Raw genomic sequence first — 18,479 nt, forward strand, 5'->3', positions numbered from 1 at the left:
CAAATCAAATGAAAGACGTTTGGTTTTATTTTTAAATAAACATATCCCTAATACAATTAAGTGTTTATTTGAGTGGAAAATCAAGTATTAAGTTAACTTGTTGTGAATGCATATTTTTTGTCAACACGTTTTTGGCTAGTGAAATACATGGCTATCTACAGTGATGGGAAAAGTGTTGGTGGAATAGATGGTAATATATTAGGAAAGAATTTCAAGATTTTAAAAATGTACTCTTGATCTGCTCCTGCCACCATTACTACCTTTACTTGACTTAAATTATATAATATATTAAAAAAAAAGTATTCTCTAAGGTCTATTAATATTTTAAATACTAATTAATGATATTTATTGATTCACTTCTCTATGTTTTTATTTTTGTGGCAAGTCTACATAGGAACAAATTGTATTTATTTATTTGGGTCAACTTGATCTCAATTTACTCTTATCAATTTTGAATTGACCCCTATGCATATAATTATTATTATAAACTCAAATATTTAAAATAGTATCGACATTTTTCAATTGTTTTTTTTTTGACATTGACTTATTTAATTTTGTAATTTAATTTAATTAAATTTAATTTATTTCAATGTTCTTCCTAACGCTACAAGTTACAAAGATATATTAATAATAAAAATACTACTACTACTAGTTTACCCATACCAATCCCATCACTGTTCATCTATGGATGTATGGATCATTAGATGTCTAACTTAGCTTAAAGGACTAACGAACGAATTGATTTGGCATATCGGTCGCTTGGCTCACACTCACGCACTAGTTTAGGAAACATTAAGCATAATACTATGTGGCAGAATCGCTGGTGGGGATCGGGTATGAAGGATCACTGCATTTGGATGATCACCTGGCCTGCTGCTGTTGCTGCTGCTGTTGCTTCTGGCGATTGAAGTCCGCCGCAAACTGGACGTTCTCCGGACTGCTGAGGAAAAGCTGCTCCATGAGGCGCGTGCTGCCCAGTGAGTTGGCCTTGGTGCCCAGGCACATGTTGTACTGAGGGGCGTCCAGCTGCACGTCGCAACTGATCTCGTGGTAGATGTGGACGAGCGTGGGATCGGGGGCGCGGAAGACGCTCAGGCGGCGCCACTGCTCGGCGGCCTCGTTGTAGTCCATGGCCACCTCGGCGGTGTTGGCCAGGAAGCCGCGCTGCCGCGTGCCCACCCGCACGATCTTCTCCAGGAACTTGACATCCTCCAGGCCCCAGCCGGTGATGTCCTTGTCGAAGCCGTTGATGTCCTCGTCCAGGATGTCCGACTTGTAGATGGCGCATATGCCGAAGCCGAACTGCCGGAAGTAGCCGCTCTCGTCGTCGATCCGGGGGGCCTCATCCTCGCCAGAGCCACCACTCCGCCTCTGCGGATCGTACTGGCTGAAGACGATCGGCAGGTACACCTGCTTGCCGCGCTGCGTGTGCATCCGCACCCGCTGCAGCGTCGCCACCTCGAAGACCATGTCCACGTCGATGAACAGAATGATGTCCTCCTGCCGGATGTACGAGGACCTGGCCGCCACGTCCAAAGCCACGCCGCGCGAGAATGCGCTGCTCCTCTGGATCCAGTTCACCTGCTGGTACACATGCCTGCCGTGCAGATCGTGGAGCAGCTGCAGGTGGTCGCCCAGCTCCTCGGGCGGGCCGAAGATCACCACCAGCAGGTCGCAGTGCTGCTCGCCGCGCACACAAACGCGCTCGTAGGTGCGCAGGAAGCGCTCGAAGGTGCCCAGTCGCCCGGCGATCGGCAGCACGAACACGATCTTGTCCTGCGTCGGCGACAGCAGTCCGCTGGGCATCGTGAAGTGGCTGCTCAGCCGGGCCATTCCGTTCTGGAAGAGGCTGCCCAAGAGACCTGCCGACGGCGAAGGGAAAGGTGAGGAGATGTTAGCCTTAATGATTTAGCACCTCATTGAAAGAACCCTACCGCCAATAAAAACGGATATCAAAGATTGTGCGACAATTATCTATTTATCTGCTTTGCAATGTTTAAAAAATATTTTTAATACCTTTTTGGATGTTCCTAAATTTTATAAATATACTGCAAAAAAGTTGTATGTTCATAATGTTAAATAAGTATGTATGTACTAAAAATTTGAGGTTTAACTGTCTGTTAGTCTGCAATATAATACGCTTAGGTGTTACCCACATTATATACATATATATGTATATATATTGATATCGTTAAATATCTTGTTATTTTTATAAACATTTTTTTTTATATCTGTTTACCCCTGATGTCATAATATTCTGATATCCAGTACTCACTTTGCTGCAGGGTGACGTTGTAGAAGTCCTCGTCGAACTCCTTGACAAAGATGCCAGTGAAGGAGCGCTGGACGTAGAGATGCCTTCGCACCGGGACCGTCATCTTCTTGCCGCGATACTTCTTGTAGATGAGCAGCAGGTCGAGGATGAGGTCCTGGCCATGCAGCGCGTCCAGCCGATGGTATCCGTAGAGCAGCTCCCGGAACTCGATAACCCGACCCCGCTGGCGGGAGTAGTTGTTGATGTTCTCCATCACCTCGGTGATCACGTCCTCCAGGCCCTCCCGCATCGCCGAGTCGATCTTCTGCTTGGGATTGGCCGAGCTGGCCGAGTACAGGCTGCGGGCGATGAAGGACCAGTCCAGCAGGTCGTCGGTGCTGCCGGGCACGAACTTATTCAATTCCGGACTGATTCCTATTAATGAGAAGGAGGAAATACATAGTTCATAATAGAATCAGATAGGAGGAAATCTTAGATTATAAATTATAAACTTTATCAGATTAGCAATGGCTGACCTAGCTAAACATTTTACATTTTTAAAAATATAAATAAATAGTTATAATAACATATAAATGTCCATATACGTATTCCCATTTAATAGTCTAATTGTAACTAATTTAAGTCCAAAATGGAATTTCACTTAAATTAAATAAATTAAATTTGTAAAAAAGTTGCACTCACTTTTTATTAAATAACTTTTGATTGGTTAGACATATCTTCTTGCATTACATTATTATTATTATTTACATTAAAAAATTGTTAAATATTTTCTATGATTAACACAGTTCTATTTATTCATGTCTTATAGGTAAAAAAAAAGGAAATCCTGAAACTGATCTTCTGAATTCATTAACTTTCACTCCTTATCTAAGCAATTTGGATGATGCCAAATCGGCGTAAAACCCTATCCATGGGCTCCCTTGAATTTGGGCCAATGCTAATGGCAAACCGCCCCGGGTGGTTACTGATATTCAGTTGGATTCACTTGACTTTGGGTAAATTCCCCGACTGAGTTGGCCCTTAAAAAACGAAAGTCTGACGGCGTTGACAGTCACATGGGATTGGCTGTTACACAGGGCATAGAATCGCAGCCGAGATGTTGTCCCAAGCCAAGCGAGTGCCGATCCTGCCGATCCTGCTGATCCTGCTCCTGATCCCAACCTCGTGCATCCCCGTACAAACAGAGTCCGTGGAGGAGGAGCAGTGGTCCTCCTTCTGGCTGCATCAGGCGCAGGATCAGTTGCGCGAACGTCTGGCCAGGAGCAGGGACTCCATCACCGATGGCCGGCGGGCCAGGAATGTGGTGATGTTCCTGGGCGACGGCCTGTCCATTGCCACCATGACGGCCGCTCGCATCCTGAAGGGCCAGCGGAGCGGCGGACGCGGCGAGGAGGCCCAACTGGCCGTGGAGCGCTTTCCCTTCGCCGGACTGAGCAAGACCTACTGCCTGGATGAGCAGACGCCGGACTCGGCCTGCACGGCCACCGCGTATTTGGGTGGCGTGAAGACGCGCAGCGGAACAGTGGGCCAGAGTGCCGGTGGCGAGCAGGTGGACTCCATCCTCCAGTGGGCCCAGCGTGGGGGCAAGGCCACCGGTGTGGTGACCACCACCCGGCTGACCGATGCCAGTCCCGCCGGCGCCTACGCCCATGTTCGGAGGCGTGGCGAGGAGCTGGAGATCGCCCGCCAGCTGGTGGAGGAGCAACCAGGTCGCACCATGAACGTCATCCTGGGCGGTGGTCTGGGTAAATTCGCCGATGAGCGAAGCGATGGCAAGGATCTGCTCTCCCAGTGGCGCCAATCCCACCCAAATGGCTGCTTCTCCAGATCCCTGGCCGAGTTGAGGAACTGCAGCAGTGGAACTGGCGACCTGCTGGGCCTCTTCAGTGACAACCACATGGCCTATCACCTGGCCGCCAGTAGGGAGCAGCCGCGCCTCTGCGAAATGGCAGCGGTGGCCATTGAGAGGCTGGAGCATAAGTCACGGGAGGCGGGAAACGGTGGCTACTTTCTGTTCATCGAGGGCGGCCGGATCGATCATGGACACCACGAAACGAGGGCGGGCTACGCCCTGGACGAGATGCTGGAGCTGGATGCGGCAGTGGAGGCGGTGGCCAAGATGACCGATGCCCGGGAAACCCTGCTGGTGGTCACCGCCGATCATGCGCACACCCTCAGCATGGCCGGCTATGCGAGAAGGGGCACCCCCATCCTGGGAATGGACGAGCAGCAGCGCGATGTGAACGGAGTGCCCTACAGCACCCTGAACTACGCCATCGGCAAGTGGCAGAGTCTGGACAAGGAGGGCCGAAGGGAGAGTCCCGCCAGGACGCTGAGTCCAAGTGAGTTATATATAGTTATATATATATCATAGTTAATATAACGCTTTTAAATCTATATATGATTAGGACCCATTTTAAATTACATATTTCCCACATTATTTTATATATAATTAAAATTCCTACCGAAAATATGTGAATTATGGTTTTTAAACAGTATATCAACCCGCCAAAAAATCTAGCATATGTTCCTGTAAAAACTCCTACCTAAAATGAGACTTATGCTTTATAAAAGCTTTTAATTCACTAGTTTTAAAGTGAACTACATATGTTGGTACTCTTGTTATGGCATTATGTATATCTGATACCCGTTTTGTTTCCCTTGACAGCCTCCTACACTCCCAGTTATATTCACGGACGCAAGGGTGTGCATTCTGGCGAGGATGTGGCCGTTTTTGCGATGGGACCGCAGGCGCATCTGTTCGGTGGCGTCATGGAGCAGAATCTGTTGCCCCATCTGATGGGCTATGCCGCCTGTCTGGGCAGTGGTATCACCCTCTGCAACCACGACCAGGATACGGATGCTGATACGGATGCGGATACGGATGCGGATGGTGTTGGTGACCAGCTTAAGGTCACCTAAAACCTTCCCAGTTCCACAGACATATGTAAATTTTTGTTCTCAGTTGTTTTCAAATATATAACGATTTAATAGTCCTTAAGATTTGGTTGCTATAAACACCTGGACTCACCCAATATGTTGTGGTCCTGGAAGTGCCTTTTGCCCGAATCGCTTTCCGGTGATACGCTGGGCAGCATGTAGGTGCTCTCGTCCGGAACCTCCAGATACTTGGCCATCCGCTTGATGTCCCGATGCAGGAGCAGCGACTCCTGGCGCATCTCCTCGGCCTTCAGACCCTATTTAAAAAAAAAAACATTAATAATTACATTCCTAATCGATTTTCTCATGACATATATATAGTAAAGTAGGACCCACCTGTACGTAGGAGTGCAATCGGTACATGAGTGGCGCCTGTTTAATGGGATGCAGGGTGATGGCATTGTGGATCTCCTTCCGTTTCAGTTTTCCCGTGTATGCATTTCGGCCGCTTGAGTTGTGCCGCAGGATGTACTGCATCTGTGAGTTTAATTAAAATTACAATTTTACATGGATAATGGTTTTTTTCTGATATGAAACAACAATTGAATTTGAAGATTCCGCTAGTATCTAAGATTGACTTTTATAGCTTCAATAAATAAGATTCTTTGAATATGGGATCTTGTTTAGCTCTCGACGTAACACTTAACAATTATTGGGATGAGTTTTTTGGACTAGCTGATTCTGAAGAACTCGTAGCAAATATGAACACATAAAAGTACTACTAAGCTTAACGATTCCTAATAAAGCTTTTTTTTATTACTTATTCCGAAATGGTATTAAAGAAATTGGTGAGTATAAAATGAAATGTAACCTTGAACATGATTTTAATTTGAGAGTCTAAGTCAATTTGTGAAACTCTTAGGGTAAATACCGGTAGAACTCTTATTTAAAGTTTTTTTTTTTTAAATAACGGGCATAGGCTTGTCTACTTTTTTTAATAAATATAAAATACTATCTCAAAAATGGCAATTTCAGAAGATTTAAATAAGATTTGAAACAAAATAAAATAAGATAAAGCAGCAGGCAAACGCACCTCGTAGTTCCAGGTGCAGGGAATGCCGGCGAACTTCTGCACACACCGGCCCACCTCGACGTCCTCGTGGGTGCTGTAGAGGTTCTTCAGGCAGGTGGGAATGTGGGGCGCCACGCGGCGCAGGGTCTCGCTGCTCAGGATCACCCCTGGCCCGCCCATGCAGAAGTTCTCGTCGAACTCGAGGGACAGCAGGCCGAACTCCTCGCTGTTGCCCTTGCCCGCCTGGCCGATGAACTGCGGCCGGGAGCTGTCGATGGAGCGCAGGAAGCGCTCCAGCTTGGCCGGCTCCATGTAGACATCGTCGTCCGCCCGGATGAACCACTCGAAGCGGTCGATGTAGTGCTCGTACATGTAGTACAGCATCATGAAGCTCTTCTTCTGCGGCGGATATCGGTCGTCGACGTTCTTCAGGCCCACCACCGGCAGATCCTCCGAGTAGCTGCCCTCGGAGCTGAAAAAGGCCATCCGGCCGGGCACCTCTTTGCCCCACGTATCATACACCGCCCGCGCCCTGCCCTCCAGGAAGCTCTTCGCCGTCATCACGCCCACGAAGACCAGATTGCGCTGCGAATTCTGGATGCTGTCCTCCTCCCGCAGGCCAATGATCTCCGCCGGCGACTTGAGGTTCGTGGGCCGCAGGCTGCACCGCTTCACGATCTCCAGTGCCCGATAGTTCTTCAGCACGGTGCCGATGCACAGGCCCAATGCGATCCCAAAGCAGGCGATGATCAGCGTCTTGCGCTTCGTCATCGTGTGCTGCAGCATCGTGGATTGTGGGTGGAAGTGGGAGTGGTAGTGGTAGTGGGATATCCCGGCTAAATCGTAGCCAAATCGGTGGGGTTCAGGTCGGATGGGGGATGGTGGCAGTGGTACTCAGTAGGCGCCGTTCATGGAAATCTCTGCGTGGGGAAAAACAGAAAAGGGGAGCATTGCTTAAATGAATGGCACGTGCCGCGTCAGCCGGAAATATGTATTACTCATCTGGTCTGTCCTATTTCTACGCTGGAAAAAATTCGATCAATTTGTAAACACATACACATATATTCAAAAGTAAACAAAAATATCACTCTTGTTTTTAACACAACTAAGATATTTATATTTTTGCTCATTGATAGTAATAAAACATTAAAATAATTAAACCTCAAGCTTTTATTTAGCTAATTTTTTTTTCGTTTTAAGGTACTTTTCTGCAATGTTGTTTTTTTGAAAATTTAAAAATTATATTATTATTTCAAAAAATTAATAACCAAGTTTTACTTATGTCACTTTGAAACAGGACTCCAGATAGAAAAATTATGGACTTGAAAAGGTTTTAAGAGTTTAGCGAGGAGCTTTAACAAGTATACCAAAACGAAATCGAACTTACCGAGCCCGTTAAATCTTGTATTTATTATAATCAGAAGTTCTGGACAAATTCTAAACAAATTGAATGTAAAAATAAGTTTTTCACTGTATTTGCTCTTCAGTTTAACAGAAATAATTGAAATAAATTTCAGGAGAAGGTAAAATTTGTGCGGGTAAATAAAAGTGGTGGTTAAAAGTCAACTCAACTTCATATTAAATAATAAATTCATAAAATTATAATGTTGATTTGGTTTTCACATCTGAAATCTTAATTAAAAGTTAGCATGTAGTTTCACATTTGTATATTTGGTTATAGTACAACAAAACAATTTTAAAGGTATTTTTAATTTCCTCTTCTATAAAAACAAATATAAAAAAAATAAAGATAAGCAGCCAATAACTTAATAGTTTTACCTACAGCATACTTGCTGCTGAGTTATAATTAAATCCCGAAAATTCCCCGAATTCGGATTCCATCTGCCCGTGATTCGAGTTTAGCCGCACTTGCTGCGTGAGTAAAATCGAAATTTGATTTTTGAGTGGTTTCACACTTATTTGAGTTTGTACTTTGCTTTCCTGGAATTGTTTTCCATTAGCCGTGGACGCACTGGTGCGGTTGTGTCCGGTGTCCGGTGCACGTTGAACGATTCCCATTCCCCCAGCCGGCAATCTTCGAGAGACGCGGACACTTGAGCCGAGATTGAGATGGAAAATAAACGGTTTGCCCCGTGGGGAATCTAAATCTATTTATAAATTAAGGCGATTGCGTTGGCGGTCCCGGGCTTAAATTGGACATCGTACGTTACGTACAATTGGTCGGGTACCACGTCCAGTTGTCCGGAAATTTTCGAACGGACACCTTGCGAAAAGTGTTGGAGATTCTAGCGCTGATTTCACTTCTCCAGTGCGTCGGCCCCACCGTCCACACATAACCAAATGCTAATTAAATAAACAAACAGCTCGGGAAACTATTTGGTTTACAAATCAAAGGCCGGCAAGCGTAAACTGGAGCACACATCAGAAATAAACGGAAGGCGCTGGCATTCCATTAGCTTTGCAACTATTGGTTTTCGGTTGAGGAAAAAAAAACGTTGGTATTCTTGCTTTAATTTAAAAGCAAAAGAATGATAATAGCACTAGTTATTGGTTTTTGGTTAAGCACAAATTTGTAAAGCAACTGATACTGGAATAATATTAATACTTTTGGCTACATGAAGGCAATTTTAAAAGGTACCACAATGATTATAATTTTGAGACCCGTTTTAGCTTTTGTTTTTGACCGGATTTCGTAACAATTAGCTTATCTCACTATGTATTTCTATTATGTATATATATATATATATAATTTTGGTTTATGTAATGCAGTTTTTTTTTTTACATAATTATAACATTGCAAGCTAAATAAAATAGTCAATCAATTTAAATTAACAAGAATTTCAGCTTGGAAAGTAAAATTAAAAATATAAGTTACATTAAATAAATATTAGATAAGAAAAGTTCGAAATTACTTGGAGGAATTTAAACTAAATAAAAATTTAAATGGTATAAATAAAATTTCTTTTGAGTGATAAAAGTTTCAATTGATTAAATTAATAATAAAAGCATCTAGTTGTGGTGGGTGGCTATTTTGTGAGGTCTACTTTTTTTTCTGTGTAATTTAGCGTGGTCTTGACGCACAAGCTGACCTTCTCTCTACTCCATTACCTGACTCACCTGTTCAGGTGCTACCTTAGGGGTCTCTTAGTCGTGCCTCTTATGCAACATCTACATTGATCCTAACTCGGCTTTTATTTTGTATGTCCCACTATCAATTCGATTCCCCATCCCCGATAAGGTTCCGCATTAAATTCTATTTTGATTTATTGAGCGTTTTCGCCCAGACAGATAAGCCTCTGTTTTTTGAATAATCGGCTCTGCCGGTGGAAGGGTATGAGTATAAGAAGCCAGGCAGTCGCTGAATTCGTTGAATGAACTTTTTAATGCCCAAGTGTTTGAGTCTCAGTGCGGATTCTCGGACCTTGACAACAAGTTGAGGCATTTAAGCGGTCTGCGATCTGAGGTCTGAGTCTGAGTTTGAATCTCGAAATTTTGCCTATGGCTGAGATTTCTGCTTTCGATAGTAAGAACTTTCGCGTGGCAAAAGTAATCTACTCGAACTAATTTTGTGTAGTAGCAAATTAAATAAAATAAAAAGCATGTAACAAAATTAGTAAACAAACTGAAGACACATATACTTGAAGCAAATCTGAGGTGAATGAATTTGATAACGGTCCGTATGCAAGCCAGATTTTAATGTTGTATATATTTTAATTGGAATAATCAGAGTTTGTTAGCAATTTCTTGTGAGTGTTGTGATTGAATAAATTCTTAAGAATTCGTAGCCAAAATTGAGTGCTGACTAAATTATACTTTATCTAATAATCATTGTTGAAGGTGTTAATATTATGGATCTATAGTTTCTGCTACTTCCACTTAAAAGTCCAGTGTACTTTAAATACACGTTTAAAGGTACTCAATCTACTTTTTATAATGTTTCTTTTGGCGAGATTAACTTATTATTGTTTTTACTGAAATAATTAAAAATAAAATCTTCTTTAGCTTCTTGCCTAATTTGTGGTCTACTTATACATATGCCCCAAGAAAAAGATACATTTCCCTCAATTAAGCTAAATATTCTCCAATAGCTTGGCAGCTATATTTCTGTGTGTAGGCCTCGGGTATCGACCTTAATTGAAATACTTAACAGTACTTAACACACTGTTCTTAAGTCACCTGTTCCTACCCGATCAAGTTGCCGTCGACTGCAGATTTAGCACTTTTTTTCCTCTTTTTCGCCGTCTTTACTGTGTTCGGGTGGGCCGGCTGTTGGGCCCATGCAAATCGCATCGATCGGATGATCGGGGAATACTTTATACCATATACTATATGAAGTATATGGGCTAAATGGAGTTTCTGGAGGACTGCGGTGGGCAGTTGGAGTATCTCTTGAAGTTTTGCGCCTCGACTGTTGAATGTTGACAATTGGACGGGTCGTCTTCGCAGAAAGACACACACACTCTGGCCCAGACAGCACACACACACACTCGCTCACAGATACACGGTCGCACGCACACACCGATTTTTCAGTGAGCACACAACAACAACACACGCTGTTTAATTATTATTAGCCCCCGTTGTTGTTGTCATTGCTGTTGTTTTTTTTTTTTTTTTTGCTGGTTACGACGATAAGTCCGCAAAGGTCGATTTAGGAAAACAACAACAAAAAAAAGGCTAAGATAATAAAACTCTAGCAAGCACGCACAAAAAATAATTAAAAACCACCTGTTATTAAACCAATTTCATAATATGCTATTTCACTTTTTCCCTCAAAAACGATGAATTTATTTATTTAACAAATTATTGTTTTATTGTTGCGTTTTTTCATATTCATATTCATTCTCATTTTCGTTTGCGATTTTGATTCTTTTTTGTTTTCTAATTGAGCGTTTTATTTTTTGGGCCCGGTGCAAAGAACAAACGTCGAAAAAGGTTGAATTTCGTCCAAGAACTAAAGATCCGATCCGATCCGAAAAGTCGTAGCCATTGAGCAGCGGTGAGCGTGAGAGCGTCAGAGCGTGAGAGCGACTACAGTGAGCGGACTAAAAATGAGAGCGCCTACGCTCGAATAACAACAAAACTAAAGTTTCTCTCAGAGACTTTTCACCATCTGCTTGCGCCAGTGATGGGCACGTGACCGTGACTCCAGCGAACGATCACTGCGAACGATCACTGCGATCGAAAGCACTAAAGTCATTTTGGCCATTAAAATAAGTTCACAAAACAAAACTACAAAATACTTATCACTAAATAACTCAAAGCCCTACCACAACGTACTTATTCCATTATAATTCCATTAAAGTATTGGAAGGTGACGTCGAATTAGTCTTTTAAAGTTTTTTTTTTTTTTTTTTGGATGATTTTTAGAAAGGATAAAGTGATGTGATCAAGCAAATGATCACGAAAATCAAAGGAAGTACAGTTCTTATTAGGACACAAAAAAAGTTAAAAATAATACCACATAGGCAATAAAATATATTACATATATAAATCTAATTAGGAGCATGATCAAAAAACCATAGCCTTAATATTAGTATTAGCGTATTTTTTTTATGTGCATTTATACGCAGAGTAATTTATATATGGAGCCTTAGATCTTATTGGTATATTTTTGTTCATTGATTATATGAAATAAATATATGTAATATAGTTATTTGTAGCCCCTGGCCAAAATAAAGCTATAAGTTTGCGAAAAGTCCGAGTCACACTTTTGTTTGTTTGCGCCACCTCCCGGTTTTGTGTGTGAGTATCTGTGTGTTTGCCGTTCGCCGTTCGCTATCTCTTTCTCTATCTCTATCTCTATCTCTATCTCTATCTCTATCTCTATCTCTATCTCTATCTCTATCTCTATCTTCCCCATGTGGTGCGCGATGTGCGGTGTGCGTGGTCATGGCAACATGTGGCTCCGAATTGCTTGCTTTTGCTTCATTACTCCCGGTTTATAGTTCGCGGAACTCACTAAAAATTCGTTAAGCCGAAAATAAATAAACAAACTTGCGGTATCATTAGAAATCGTATTTCCATCTTATAGTGCAATCAAGTCAGCGAAATTTGGAATGATAAATTATAAACATATGTCCTTAAATTATTCAAATGTGATAATAGCGATGAGGTGTTTTTACCCTGAAGAGCCAATGTATGCTTTAAAATGAAAATAATCAAAAAACAAAAGTCAGGCGACAAAGTAAAAAGGAGAAGAAATCGACCCGAAATTTGGCGGATGTCTGGCCCTGCTGATGCAGCCCATGTGCGGCCCAGAAATGACCAAAAAATATATATTTTAGTGTGCCTTGAAAAGTGTACAAAGGCTTGAGTCTCAGTTACCCATGCCATAATGGTTGCCTAGTTTCACTGATTTATTCAGTCATTCAGTCATACAGAAGGAAAGAACACCTTTCGTAATTCAAGGCAAGTATTTTATTTTTTTTTTTTTTTTTTTTTTTTTTTTTTTTTTTTTCAAAAATTTTGTTGAAAAGAAAATAGCTGTGATATGAAGTAAGTTTGAGCTCGGCAAGAATATTCTTTCACATTTTCACAAGAATCATTTGCATGCCCTTCATTTCACCATATTTTCTTTTCGGCACTTTCTGTTACCAATAAGATAACACTAGAATACGCAGAAATATCACACAATGGCGCCTGTTTTGAGAAAGAAGATTTTGAAGCGACCAACGCCAGGTCGAGGCACTCGAAATGTGTACGAGAACTGTTTGGCTTCGGATTCGTCGACTTTTACCGTCCGGGGTGACGTTCGTTTTCCCTCGGAGAATGCTAATCGGGAAGAAAATATTCCAAGATCGAGTTCACAGCAAAAGGAAAATTCATATTATGGGCTAACTATGGCCGAAATAAACGAAATGTCCAATATCGGCGTGTCGGTAAGGAACAAACCATTTGCCAACTTTCTACAGGACTATTCCATGACTCACGGCATCAAGCTCAATGATAGTATGGGGGCAGCATCTGCCAGTTGGGGCCAAATGACAGCGGTGCAAAAGAGAGCCTTTCAAGCCAAAAACTATTCCCTGAAGCTATTTTCCTCCGTGAAGAATCGTAGCGTGATTATGAATGCGCTTGGAGCAAGCGTTAAGGGGTCCAAAAAAATGACCAAGGAGAAAGGCGCTAAGAAAGTTCCGAAGAAGCTAAGAAAGCCGTTGAAGCGGTTAAAAGCAAAGGCCAAAAAGCCGGAAGTTCAGAATAAATCAACTTCTGCAAGTCTTCCCGAGGAACCCTTCGAACTTCCTGAAAGTAGCAATTCTTTGGAGCCAATGCAGCAGGCTAACGATGGTCAGATCCAGAATTCGACGATCCAGGATTCGACGGTCCAGGTTTCGACAATTCAGGTTTCGACGATTCAGGTTTCGACGATCCAGGATTCGACTATCCAGAATCCGACCGCCCAGGACTCGACGGATGTGCAGAGCTCGGATTCAACTGAAAACAAGCGCGGTTTCATAGGCTTCGTAAAGGGTTTTTTTAATTAATTGGTTAATTTTCAAATGTACATGTAATTGTAAAAATTCAAAAAATAATAATGTTTAATAACTTGTCGGAATCAAAGCAAACAAGTATTTCAGAGTATCTCCTAAATTAATTTTGCGTTTTTTGAGTTGTTCAGCAGATTGTTAAATGATTTAAGTAATTCTGGTTACTTTTCAGTTGTGAAATAGTCAATATCATTTTTAAATAAAATTTAATTGCTAATTTTATTTAATTATTACTACCGTTTTTAATGGAATTCAATTGACACGAATGTAAATATTAAGTCGGCTTGAATAAACATTTGCTAGTGAAGTTATACCGTAACCAGTCAGATAATATTATATAATTAAATTGTTCAAATTGCTTTAATAATCTGTATAAAACTGTAATCGACTTTGAGTTAATTGTATAAATAGTACGAATGATTTTATAAGGCGACAATGGCGAGAACAGGATGCAGTAGAAGTTGCAGAAGCTTACTGTATGTTTGATTTAAAAAAAACAGAGTCGATTATTCAGTTTAAAAAGCTATTAAAATTTATTTGCCCCAAAAATTGAATTTAAATTAAGAACCATGGAGTTTATCTTGTAATAATTATAGCAGTTATAAAAATTTTTAACAAGAAACTATGGTTATAAATTTGGTGTGTTTCCAAATAAAGTGACAACTTGTTGACGACTTGAAATAATAAATATTAATCTAAAATATTGTAATATAGTATTTATTACTATGAAATGGCATACTGTTGGGCAGCTGAATAGTTTTAAATTTACAAAAATATGCATTGCCTGCCATTGGGCGTTTTTCAAGCGCCATCTAGGCGGCTAACTGCAGATATATGTTAATACACTGTTATCGCTGAACATATGTTTCCACTCTAGCTACAGGGACTCAACAGAATTCTGCTAACTAACAGATTTACGTTATTTAAATTTAATTATTTATTGTTATTAATATATTTATTTGAGTAAATATTTATATATTATGTGTAGCGGTTCGATTTTAATTAAATATATAACCTTCATATTTCTTTTTAATCATAAGGTATTTTTTAAAATGTTATTTTGTAAGTTGTTGATTTTTTATTAAATATGAGTATTGAAACATTGTTAATTCTTGCAATAAAGCTATTTTATCAAATTGCAAAGCCATTACCGATAATTTGTCTTATTAATTATAATATCATTTTTATAAAGCAATGTGGCTTATAAAGTTGTGTGAGTACTGGTGTGACCTAAAATTAAAATATTTACCTCCCTGGGCAGGGAGGACCTTTCAAGGTCCCCAACTAGAATCCCCCGCCCCCAAAAACGATCCATCAAGATCGAAATCGCTTAGCTATCATTAGCTGATGCTGGATAAAAAATGGGATGTGAGAAACAAATGCGTTCCAGCTAAACTGACAGCGGAATACAATTAACCATGCTAATGCCAGGCGAATATTCAGGGGGCTATGCCGAATCGGGGGTGGTTATGTTGTGCTTCGTGTAAATTACAACTAACACTATAAATTTTTGCATTTCTAGGCTTTAAATGTTTTTGCATTTAACATTAGCTTAATGCCATCATAAATTTTGTGCTCGCATCCAATGGCAATAAATACATTAGCGATATGTCTGAAATGAGCAATGCGGGCGCGAGGGCGGCTCATTGAATTTCAAAATGATGCTAAAGTGAGAAAAGTTTTCAATTGAATTTAATGCGAAAAGTTGATATGCAAATGCGACGCGGTCGATCGGTGCGATGTTGTTTACTATATTTATTATTTATTTATTTATCTATCCATCTATTCTGCTGTCGCTTGGCTTGTAGCCGGGTTATATATTTAATCTTTAATAAATGGGAACATTTAGCAGCCCACAGTTTAGTGCTTATCGAATTTATCGCGCCGACCTCTTCGCGCTCGCCCCGATCACCCCGATCAGTTCGATCAGTGCGATCAGCCGACCGACCGGCAATTAAATGCACATTAATCATTCACCATCACCCCTCTCTTTCTCCTGCCCCTCGTGTCCTCGCTTTCTGGCAGGAGCAGTCGACATGTGTTTGCCCATCGGCAACTCAGATATATGTCCACATATATCCCCCAGATCCCCTATGTCCCTAGTCGCTATCTCCATTTCCATTTCCATTTACACCGTGACAATCCAAGTGACGTACGTCATGATGCCATGTTGAACTATTAAAGGGCTTGCATTGGGGGCTGGCAAAAATGTTCGCTATGGATACACTTAAACGAAACTGCTACTGCTTATTCATTTAAAGTGCAAATTTTTATTGAATTTACTGTAAAAAATTGTTCTGTGTATTAATATCTATTAGATAATCCCAAAACATGATTTTATAATTTGACTCACATAATTTTAATACATATATAATTTCAGATTTAACTTCTCAATTATTGTACATCTTAAGTTTACATGCTAATAACGAGAACAAGAACAACCAGGGGGCCACAACGGTTTACGAGGGGGTCAAAACAGCCACTTTAACCGCCAGTTGCCTGAACATTTTCAGCTATTAATTGAATCGCCCGAACCAGTTACCATGTGGCTAGTTTCAGTCTCTCGATCCGATTAAGTCGGGCAAACCACTTGATGGCTTAATTATCTACTTAAGAATATTAACTGTTTTGCGGTGACTTGGTCATCACAATTGCTTTTAAATTATTTACTTATCGATGGGAAGTCATTTCATTATTATTTTAATAATGCAATAGGTATTTGTAATAATTGCCTTTCGTTAGAGTAAAATCATTTTGATTTTTAATAATCCAGTTTTTATTAACATATTTATCAAATATAAACTTTGGTTTTAATTATAATGAAGGTATCAAGGTTTTTCTCATAATTTTGGATTTATCGACAGAATTGATATGTCTTTCTCCTTCTAAAAGATATTCTTACTTCTTTTTTTTTAAAGAAAATCTAAAAAAAAACACCATGTCTTACTCAACCTTCCTCGCAAAAGTAGTTTCCCATGGTTCGGAAATCGGTATTTTACTATCCATATAATTTGTCAGCATTTTGTACTCTCGATTATTTATTTTCCCCCATTTATTTATGTATTTATTTTTGCTGCTGCCGCTGTTACAGTGGGGCAACGAAATGTGCAACTCAGCCACCGTGTTGTCCGCTGTGCCCCCTCCCACCATTCAGTTGCCACTTTGCTTGTTGTTTGATTAAATTGTTTCAATTGTAAACGTTGCTCGCAATTTGTCAAGTCCAAGTGGCGTGTTTGTGTTGCCGTTGTTATTTTTTTGTCGTTGTTTGTGGCGCGTGGCGCGACTTCGAATAAAGAAAACAAAAAATGCAACAATGCAGCAGGATGTGGAGTGCCAGACTGCCCAATACCTAGTATTTTCGGTAAGCATGTGATTTTATCCTGAATTAAAAAAAAAAAGAAATTTATGGCAAGTTTATTAATTAAATCGTTTTTGTTCTGGTTCCTAAAATATATCCCAAAAATAGATTTGTTAGATATTAAGATTACACCAACAATAACAATATAAAAATACCTTATATTTCTAGATATACATGTTTATTTACACAAGATCTGATTTTGTATATATTTTTTTGATATTTTATTAGTTAATTAGTTATCTTCAACATTGGAGCACAGTCGCGAACTTCTACCAGCTTTAAAGGGTAACTACTGTCAAAAGCAAACAACAGACTCAAATTGCCAATTTTTGTGCATTTTGTGCTCCTTTTCAAAACTAATCACGTCTAATGAAAGGCAACAGCAACTAGCAATGGCTTTTTGGGGTCGGCCACGCCTCCCAATATATATAATGGCTATATATAGTATGTTATGGTATAGCCGCCAATCCGCCCCCACACCCGGTGATTGACAGAGCGCCTGGGCACGGCCGAAACAATCGAAGCCGAACAGCTTCCACTTCCATCTGGACCCACGAGTAGAGTCACTCAAGCTCTGGGCCCAGTCATAGAGCCAGATTCAAAGTCGGCCCCAGATACAAAGTCGGCTCTAGATACAGATACAGATTCAGATACAAACTGTCCTCGTTTGGTCACCGGGCGCTGTGCCGGCCATAATTTAAGCAAATGTCGTGCCAACGACAATGACGTCGCCGCTGCCACTTAGCCACTCGATCACGCTCTGGTTCTGACTTCGATCCATGTACCCTTGCAAGACCTATCTTTCCAAGCTCTTCAGCTACATCGCCATCCACTATCTTCATATTATCTGAATCAAATGCCATGCCATCTTGGTGTCTTAATCATTAAATCTTCACTCCAATACATACAATGGTGAAAAAAATCTCAAAATTAGCCCAGCCGATATATTTAAGGCTGTGCATTTTTCCTGCAATTAATTTGAACAATTCTTTAACAGACACAAACACAAAGAAACAAAAAACGCTTTTTTAAAATCAGGTTTTGTATCACCACCCTGAGAAGTAATGATCAAAAGCTGGGATGTCATACACCGTTGAATTCGTTATAAAATTGTTTGAAAAATTGCCAAAAATCCCAAAAAAAATCATTAAAAACTGGTTTTTGTGTCAAAACCCTGGGAAATAATGGTCAAAATGTGGAATGTCACACACCGTTAAACTCGTAATAAAATTTCCAATCGAATGTCATTCAGAGTTAAAATTTTTCAGATTTTCAAATTTCTGCAAAAAATGATGATGTACCCCCTTACAAAAAAGTCGGAAATTTGGACATGAATAAATTTTTCAGAAATCGTTTTTCAAAATTCGGTTTTTGTGTCAAAACCCTGGAGAATAATGGTCAAAATGTGGAATGTCATACACCGTTGAACTCGTAATAAAATTTCCA

At 40.5% G+C, this 18,479-nt stretch overlaps 3 protein-coding genes across 11 annotated transcripts; 2 read left to right on the top strand and 1 right to left on the bottom strand.

Moving 5' to 3' along the window:
- Positions 1-6: 6 nt before the first annotated feature.
- LOC128260916 (chondroitin sulfate synthase 1) lies at positions 7-11,149 on the bottom strand. 8 transcript variants are annotated; one of them, XM_052994265.1, is made up of 8 exons: positions 8,403-8,860; positions 8,011-8,335; positions 7,615-7,664; positions 6,249-7,147; positions 5,552-5,692; positions 5,307-5,472; positions 2,276-2,689; positions 7-1,862 (listed from the first exon to the last, which is right to left on the bottom strand). In XM_052994265.1, the coding sequence occupies exons 4-8, from the start codon at positions 7,011-7,013 to the stop codon at positions 862-864; spliced, it is 2,487 nt and encodes an 828-aa protein (XP_052850225.1). In that variant the 5' UTR covers positions 7,014-7,147; positions 7,615-7,664; positions 8,011-8,335; positions 8,403-8,860; the 3' UTR covers positions 7-861. The 8 variants fall into 8 exon arrangements, with proteins under 8 accessions (XP_052850225.1, XP_052850226.1, XP_052850222.1 ...); XM_052994266.1 differs by lacking the exons at positions 8,011-8,335; positions 8,403-8,860 and adding an exon at positions 10,914-11,149; XM_052994262.1 differs by lacking the exons at positions 8,011-8,335; positions 8,403-8,860 and adding an exon at positions 10,375-11,149.
- On the top strand, positions 3,205-5,367 carry LOC128260917 (alkaline phosphatase, tissue-nonspecific isozyme). 2 transcript variants are annotated; one of them, XM_052994268.1, is made up of 3 exons: positions 3,205-4,617; positions 4,944-5,222; positions 5,270-5,367. In XM_052994268.1, exons 1-2 carry the CDS (start codon positions 3,372-3,374, stop codon positions 5,195-5,197), a joined length of 1,500 nt encoding a protein of 499 aa, XP_052850228.1. In that variant the 5' UTR covers positions 3,205-3,371; the 3' UTR covers positions 5,198-5,222; positions 5,270-5,367. The 2 variants fall into 2 exon arrangements, with proteins under 2 accessions (XP_052850228.1, XP_052850227.1); XM_052994267.1 differs by having other exon boundaries at positions 4,944-5,276.
- Positions 11,150-12,447: 1,298 nt separating the features above from the next.
- On the top strand, positions 12,448-13,747 carry LOC128260862 (uncharacterized). Its single transcript, XM_052994144.1, has 2 exons — positions 12,448-12,596; positions 12,809-13,747. Exon 2 carries the CDS (start codon positions 12,821-12,823, stop codon positions 13,670-13,672), a length of 852 nt encoding a protein of 283 aa, XP_052850104.1. The 5' UTR covers positions 12,448-12,596; positions 12,809-12,820; the 3' UTR covers positions 13,673-13,747.
- Positions 13,748-18,479: the final 4,732 nt, after the last annotated feature.

Source organism: Drosophila gunungcola (assembly GCF_025200985.1).
Source record: "Drosophila gunungcola strain Sukarami chromosome X unlocalized genomic scaffold, Dgunungcola_SK_2 000043F, whole genome shotgun sequence".
Lineage (NCBI taxonomy): Eukaryota > Metazoa > Arthropoda > Insecta > Diptera > Drosophilidae > Drosophila > Drosophila gunungcola.